Here is a 7,926-nt window from a genome sequence, read left to right on the forward strand (position 1 = left end):
TTTCATTCAATAAACCGTTCTTTCATCAATGGGTCAAAAACACTTCAAAGCATGAGGTAGCTAAATGCTTTGTGTACAGTGGAATTTTAGTAAATTAAATCTTCTCCACTTCTACTTCACTGTGGAACACTTTGCTCAATCGCCGCTACATAGACTTTCGCCAAACTAAAGCTAGTTGCGAACTGCTTGCTTGCTGTTTCTGTTATTTTTCCACTCAATTTGCAATGCAAATAAACTCGTCGTCAATAACAGCTTATTCATTGATTGCCAGCGAAATCACAACAGGTCCTACACATACGATTATACACATTTCTAATGTTTAACTATAAAATATATAATTTATTTGAATGCTAAGAAACAACTTTGATGATATTTTATATGTGTGAATGTGCCTAAATATGTGCGACGCCGCCGATCTTGCTGCTTTAGCGAGTAAAATTTCGAAAAATTTCTTCGAACTCAAATTTTGGTCACCCATTGTCGAAGAACCAGGAAGCCAGGCGTCTAGCAGAAGTGCAAACTGTTGAATTGTTCGCGTTGATTGTTCACCATGTTGTTGTATTTCCATTTGTCGGCGCTGTTGCAGCTGCTCGACGTTGCCGAGGGCACACATAAGCGGCCACCGAAGCTTTGTGTCATGCCGTTGGCAGGACTCGAGGCGAGCGCCTGCTTGTTGATTGTCATGTTGCGCATCGGGCTCACATCCTTGGCGAGGGTGGCTTTGGAAACTGAACGATGTTTTTGGACCATTTTGTTGTTGTTTAATAAATTTTCTTTTCACTTAAAAAACGTAGTACTAGAAAAACTATTGACGTGTTAACCTATGAGCCGGGTTGATTATTAACAGAAGCAACTGTAGAGCTTAGTCGTAGAACTTAATGCTCAGTCTGTGGGGGAGTGTTGGGTGGCGTGTGATTCAAGGAACGTTCTGTAGCAGCGTGAGTAACGCAAATTCTAGGCGATTACCGCAGTTGGTGGTACGTGAGCCGCCTTGTTTGGATGATAAATGTTTAGAAAGGCTGCAAGAGGAAGAAAATAAGACATTCATTAGCACGAAATCCAAGAAGGCATTAGAGCAAGTGAGTATCAAAGCTCGAAATCCAAGAAAGAACTAAAGCAAGTGAGTCTCCAAGCTCGAAATCCAAGAAAGGACTAAAGGAAGTGAGTCGAAAACTTACCTAAGGTTGTTAAGTAGCTTCGCTTTGGTATCTGCGCGGTTATTCATTGACACACAAGTTTAATTGACATCGGTTTCGAAAATTTTCCAATGCTAACATGTATTTTCGAATATTTTGTGTATTGTTGTGTTTTGGGTTGATCTGCTGATAGCTTAATTAAGCTCAAGTTGATACTTTGATTTTCAGTTTTAGACGCGTAAGGTTTTAAACGATATTAACGCTTTGACTTTGTTCAACGAACTGTTTGGTGCCGTGGTTGAGCTGCCGGATTTATACAATGGCCTCGGGCATGTGCTCGTGGCATGTTTTGTTTTGTCAAAACAAATTAAAAATACATCGGCTGTTGTCAACTAGTTTTGTTTATTATTATTTTTTCGCAAACGAACGCTCGTTTTGCATAAATTATTTAAACGAACTCTCCTTTTGCATAAATTACGAAGAGCTTACGTGCGAAACTCAACGAATTGCAGGTCCAAAGATGCTTCGTCTCAATAATGAAGTAGCGGGACCGATTTGCATGTTGTTTACATCTTGTCTGCCCTAAGCGTGTGTTGAGGGGTTTCCTAATTAGCAAGAATGTCTCGTTGATTCCGCAATTTTAGGTAAAAGATGCTTACACGGGTTTATGATCAAGTGTTGGTTTCCGAATTAGATGAGTTTTGCTGTCTTAATCATCACTTGGCCTCTTTTTTAGGCGTGTTGTTTACTGCAAAGCGTTTGTGCGTTAAAAATTAACTGTACGTCACGAATACTGACATCAATGAGAAAAGGTGACATTTTAGTTCAGTGGTTCTGTAATATACATATATAGATTTATGTAATATATATTTCACATCATTGATTTTATTTCTTGTTTTGGTCATTTTTTAAAAACTAGTTTGGTATGGTATAGGTTGTTGTTCTGACGTACTAAAACACGTGACGACCCTGCATTTGTTTATTGGGTCGTTTTATCAGGGCCTAATTATAAAGAATATATTATAAATTTAGCGATTCGTTCGCCGAAAGCCGTTGTCGAGTGCTTTTTTGTGCGCGCCTACCACACGATTGGTCGTGTGCCCTAATCCTGACTGTGGTTTAATTTTAAACTTTGTGTTTGGTAAGTGTTTGCTCTTCTGTAAAAAGCGTCGTCATGAAAATTCAACTGTCGTTTCTTTGCCATTTTTATATACACATCTTTTATTTTCGCGGTTATAACCTGTACTGTGATCAAATAGTGAGCTGATTTGCTAATAAAATGTAAATTCTTTAGTTATTCTTTCAAATTTGTCTCATCTACTTCAAAGTAATTGCAGTCTTATAAAACGCAATTTTTCCAACGCTTTATCCAGTCTTCAAAATAGTCATTTGCCGGTATAGCCTTTAAGACCTTCTTCTATTTTGTTTTCACCTCCTCAGCCGCGCCAAAATGTCGTCCCCGCACTTGCCTTATGGGTTGCTGAATAGGCAGAGGTTTCAGGGAGTCAAATCAGTCGATTACAGCGGTTGCCGAATGATATGAGTGGAGTTTGTGACAAAAAAGTCACGTAGAACCAATGCAGTATAACATGTTGCACCATCCTGATGAAGTGATTAATACTTGTTCGCCCATAATTCCGGACCGTTTCAGACGAATAGCTCGACCCAACCGACTAATGACGCTCCAATAATACTCTTTCTTGACAGTTTATCTCGGCGGAGAGTATTTATAGTGCACCACACCAGTTAATCACCTTTTTGATCACAGAATTAACTATAACACTATCAAATAGTTTTTTACCAAGAGAAAGAGAATCTTTACTCGTTTTTTACTAATTTTTTTCTTGATAATTAAACCTTTCCTTGAGGAAAACAGTTTTACATGTTATAAAAATAACGATATGTTGGAGGTGATATGAGTATCTAATGAAGTTCTTGCGAGAACTCACATTGTGTGACAAATCAACTCACCAACTTAAAAGAGAGCGTAGAATTATATCTTTTGAATCCCGGTAAATAAGTTTAACTAACATAAGTACAGACCTTGAAACGAAAACCTTGAGAACAGATGAGAACATTCATCAAAAGAGGCAGTTTCCAGAACAAGATTTGTTACCACACCTTTTGGTGACAATGTTTCATTCATATGAAATAAATACATTTTTATTACAACACTCTTCAACCAACATTGACAGAATACAGAGGTTCCAGTTAAAAATCTTTATAGCATTAACGGTTTCAGCAAAGTACATTCGAAATGAAAATATTCTCAAAGATCTTGATATTCCTATAGTAAAGAAAGTAGTAGCGTATAGCAAAAAGAAATACGAACTTAAACTCTCTTAACATTCAAATCCATTAGCTAATTTCTTGTTACCATCCAGTAGTCAAGTCCACTTGAAAAGAAGAGATCTACCAATCTTCTAAAGAGCAATGTTTTATCAAAAGGCACAACCACCATGATGTTTTGATTTTAAATAGACTTAAGATGTACTCGTATTATATATTGTTAGGTTTTATACCAGCCGACTTAATAATTGCAGAAATTTTTAAACAAACAAAAATTAGATTTGAAATTTGAAAAGGAGAACAAATTTTTGGTCAAGCATTAAATAAAAGCGAAATTGTTGTCATGCATTTATCATTAAAATATGTTTTATAAAACTTAACTTAAATAGTATTTTCGCAACTAAAAAATGCATGAAATTTGTTAATAATATAAATATACTAGTCCTTGAAAAGTTATTAGTTTCGGGTAGAGAAACAAACTGTCTTATCGACATTTTTGGAAAAAGAAGAAGTTAACAAGACGTCGTTACGAGGGCTGCTATATATATTTCTGGCCTAATAATGAAAATAGGCATAATTATCAACGAAAATGTTTTTTTGTTTTTTTTTTTTTGTTGGATTTGGCTCGTCTTGGAAGATGTGGGTCGATTGATGTTTGGTTTCGGGCTCATACGCATAGATCCATGATAAGTTTAACGTCAGTCACCTGTGACGATCTTACAAACGTCTTTTGAAGCACCGTGATCGTATTTTTTCAGCATTTCTTTACACCAATCCACACGAGCCTTTTTTTGAGCGATTGTCAAATTGTGCGGGATCCAACGAGAACAAACCTTTTTTACGGCCAGGTGTTCATGCAATATCGAATGTATGCTGGTGGGAGAAATGCATAGGCATGCCTCTATCTGAAGGTATGTTACATGACGGTCTTGCATTATCAGTTCACGTACGGCATCGATGTTTTCTGGCACAACGGCTGTTTTTGGATGACCTTCACGGAATTCGTCTTTGAGCGAGCGTCGGCCACGATTGAATTCGTTGTACCAGTTTTTCACAGTGCTATAGGTTGGTGCTTCATAGCTATACAAAGATTTTAGTTCATCGATGCACTCTTGTCGTGATAATCCACGTCGAAAGTTGTGAAAAATGATCGCACGAAAATGTTCACGAGTTAATTCCATTTTTGGCCGAGATGAATTTTTTAATTCCCTGTAAATAAAACAATTCACGATTAAATGACAAAACGTTCTGAGTGATGTTATGCTAAAAAATGTCAAACTTTCCAATGGAAATGTCAGATTGCACCTGGCAACACTTAGTGTTGTCTACGCCAGAGATATATATAGCAGCCTATGTATAAATAAATAAGCTTAATTGGCGTTCCATAACCAACATAAAATTATTCTTTCTTTTCATAACTACGTTAGGTTAATCTGGTAGGCCAATGAACCACTGTTGGATTTACTTGCGATCAGATTCTGTGGTCTCACTATCGATACCGCTAGTGTATCATATCGTCGGGACCACAGACGCTTTTAGCGTAGTCTTGTCTCTGGTGCCTTGCTCTAGACATTTCCTGCAGTCTTCTCCATCTGTCGGACCTATTCTGTGTGCGTGTGTCGCCACCAGACAGTGATCAGTTAGTACTCAGATAGATCGCCCTATCGGGTTTTGATTTTCTTTAGCATGTTAAATTAATTAAGTATTCTCATTATGTTATGAAAAGTGTACTGAATATTTTACAGAAAGGTACTACTTCAGCTATTATTTAAAAATAACATACTGCGCGAAGTACAACAATTTCTCACACAGTGTATTATCACTATTTCGGAGAAAGAATAAGAAATGTAAACGATGTGGGTAGTGCCGACAAAAAATTATTCAGACAGCTACATATGTTCTGTTCTATTTCAAAGTTCGAGGTTATTGTTACGTTATGATATCTCCAGAATTTACCTTGAGCCATGTTTAAATTTTTTCTTTTTTTTTCTTTTATTTTTGAATTTTAAGAGTTGACCAGATGATGTGTCTATGGTTTTTATTGAATTTTGTCCGAAAGTGCCTCAAAATATTGTAAAGCAAAGCAGAGCAGTGGATGCGCAAGCGGTCAGTAAATGTTTGCATTAAAGCTGGGCTTTGGCGTCTGTCTTTATATACTTTGCGCCATGGTGATTTTGTCATGTCGGAATAAAAATGGCATGTCTGTATGGGTATAAGGCAAAACTCCTCAATATGACGTATTATTAAAAGTCTAGACAGAAAAGTCTACCATGTATATGGATACTAGCAGCCGTTATATATATATTCTTTATGAAACGGTCTGATTGCGATGTTTCCCTACACTTGTCTCTCCTTGGTATTGGGTTTTGACCAATTTTTGCATAACTCACACGCTTCAAAGGTGTGATTTCGATTCTATATATGTGTGAATTTTTATTGTAAATATGTATTTTGTGTTTGTATATGTTTGTCATGCGTGTGGTAATTCATTGGTCAGAAAATGGCTGATGCAATGCGACTGGTAACTTTCATCACATGCGACTGAATAATAATAAAGTGAGCGCGAAAGGGGCCTTCTATGCAGCAGCTATCCGAAATACTGCTGGCTTACATATGTATATACATATGGTTTATTTGCACATATGAAATATACCCGATCTTAGCTACGAAATATCAGTAAAAATTTAAAATTTAGTTTTCGGAATATTAATATTAAATTTAATATTAAAAATACTATATTTTGATATAATTGGATAATTTGAGGTTATCACGAAACACTAAGCAACTATTGATTTTCTAAGAAGTTTAAATTTATTTCCATTCAGTTGCTAAAAAACTAGGCCCCGCATACTGTCAGCGATTGAGACCCACCGTTGCCCAAATCCACGTGTTTTTGTTGTATTTGTATGAATAATCCACCTGCATTGCCTGTCGTTGGCTAATGGCCCGCACTCTGCTTGGTTGGTTGACTGGCTGGCAGCAGCAGCAGCTATAGCAACATCAGGTTATTTCGTTGACCGTCTACAGCGTATCTCTTGGCTGCGGAATGCTCTGTTTCTTACCGCCCACCGCTATTCGTGCTGAGTTCGCTGCGAAACCAGTCGAGTGGCTGATTTGCATTTGTTATTGCAAAGGAAAGACTGCGACGCGTCGCATACAACAACACCAAATAATAGTCATACTACAATACATTGCCCGGCTGGCAGCTGGTCGCTCGTCACTCGCCTCTCAACGACTTTAGAACAGCGCTGGCGCTGCAGTTGTCTGTAAGCTGGCGCTTTCGGCTGTCTGCAACACGACGAGAATATTTAAGGGCCTTGTAATGCACGTGAGCGCTCTAGTAAGGTGAAACCGCGCCACAGAGAAAGGCGACAGCAGCAGTAGTCTTTGTGCAACGAATAGTTATCAAATCTACCAAACGCGGCAGGCATTCGCTTCTGCGCAGTTAAGACTCTCGCTGTACACGTTGCTAACGGGAAAAATAGTGTCGCTGCACTCAACAACATATACTAAACAGATGAAAATTGGTCAGACCGATTGGTGTCAATGCTGAGACCCTCGACCACGGATACCAAGCTGAAGCTACTGAAGACCTTGCAGTAAGTATCATAAATTAATTTCCATCCATAATAGAGTAATTACCAATATCATGTACTTTAACTACGCTTGCAGCTTGTCCAAAAACCTCGCTGTCTGCAAAGGCTCACGCACCGGCAATACCGGCAATAATTTAGAACTTAAAGTTCTAACACAGATCCAGCACGTACCGTGAACTTGTCTTAGGGCTATTTGGATAACGCGAGCAGTCAAGCAAAACTTCAGTAGGCTTCATACGATTTGGTTATCTGACAATTCCTAGGAAATTATTACAGAAGATACACTTTAACCTCCACTCTCATCTTTCAAAATGGTTTACGCTGAGCGCACGGAACGTCACATTTCGCCAACAGATCAAGCAAACTCGAACGCCACGAATGGTAAGCCACTTACCGAAGCTACCAAATACACCATGGAACAAAGACAATCGAGCAGCTCAAGCACTTCCGCTAATTGGGGCAGCCATAAGTCGCCGTCAGAAGATAAATGGAAATATAATAATATGGTGCGCAACGAGCGTGAAAAGTTCAACAGTTTGCATTTCTGCTGATCATGGAAGCGCTATGTTCGGCTCGCATTCCATTCCCACCCTCATACCTCACCTTTAGTTTAGTTAAGCCTCTTTCCTAAGTTGTTGAGCTTTAAGTAAGAACTTTCATAATGTGATTTATATAATTTAGTCATAAACCGGTGCATGTACATACATACATACATACTTATAAAGTTGTTAAAATACCAAATAGTTTGGTGATCAATAAAACTACATATGGCAAATGGAAGTAACCTTTGTTTAAGGTATAAAAGTAGAGCATTGTTCAGGTCTACACAATATCACCCTGTTATCCTTTATTACGAACTATGCCGAGGAGCACGAACTGAATATAAAGCTCCTATAACTCATCTT

General features: G+C 38.0%; 3 protein-coding genes across 3 annotated transcripts; 1 reads left to right on the forward strand and 2 right to left on the reverse strand.

Annotated features, from left to right (window-relative positions):
• Positions 1–309: 309 nt before the first annotated feature.
• LOC125775258 (uncharacterized) lies at positions 310–906 on the reverse strand. Its single transcript, XM_049462553.1, has one exon. It carries the CDS (start codon positions 748–750, stop codon positions 505–507), a length of 246 nt encoding a protein of 81 aa, XP_049318510.1. The 5' UTR covers positions 751–906; the 3' UTR covers positions 310–504.
• On the reverse strand, positions 907–1,435 carry LOC105225133 (uncharacterized). Its single transcript, XM_011203472.4, has 2 exons — positions 1,179–1,435; positions 907–1,019 (listed from the first exon to the last, which is right to left on the reverse strand). Exons 1-2 carry the CDS (start codon positions 1,223–1,225, stop codon positions 917–919), a joined length of 150 nt encoding a protein of 49 aa, XP_011201774.2. The 5' UTR covers positions 1,226–1,435; the 3' UTR covers positions 907–916.
• A 5,227-nt stretch (positions 1,436–6,662) lies between these two features.
• Positions 6,663–7,604, forward strand: LOC109579469 (uncharacterized). Its single transcript, XM_019989848.2, has 2 exons — positions 6,663–7,024; positions 7,098–7,604. The coding sequence occupies exons 1-2, from the start codon at positions 6,972–6,974 to the stop codon at positions 7,195–7,197; spliced, it is 153 nt and encodes a 50-aa protein (XP_019845407.1). The 5' UTR covers positions 6,663–6,971; the 3' UTR covers positions 7,198–7,604.
• Positions 7,605–7,926: the final 322 nt, after the last annotated feature.

Source organism: Bactrocera dorsalis, chromosome 1 (assembly GCF_023373825.1).
Source record: "Bactrocera dorsalis isolate Fly_Bdor chromosome 1, ASM2337382v1, whole genome shotgun sequence".
Lineage (NCBI taxonomy): Eukaryota > Metazoa > Arthropoda > Insecta > Diptera > Tephritidae > Bactrocera > Bactrocera dorsalis.

What these genes read in the sequence shown, in the direction of transcription:
- LOC109579469 (XM_019989848.2), top strand. Translation starts at nt 6,972, where the DNA reads ATGCTGAGACCCTCGACCACGGATACCAAGCTGAAGCTACTGAAGACC. An exon ending in AAGCTACTGAAGACCTTGCA is followed by an intron (nt 7,025 to 7,097) that starts GTAAGTATCATA and finishes CTACGCTTGCAG; the next exon opens with CTTGTCCAAAAACCTCGCTG.
- LOC125775258 (XM_049462553.1), bottom strand. Translation starts at nt 750, where the DNA reads ATGGTCCAAAAACATCGTTCAGTTTCCAAAGCCACCCTCGCCAAGGAT.
- LOC105225133 (XM_011203472.4), bottom strand. Translation starts at nt 1,225, where the DNA reads ATGAATAACCGCGCAGATACCAAAGCGAAGCTACTTAACAACCTTAG. An exon ending in AAGCTACTTAACAACCTTAG is followed by an intron (nt 1,020 to 1,178) that starts GTAAGTTTTCGA and finishes TTCCTCTTGCAG; the next exon opens with CCTTTCTAAACATTTATCAT.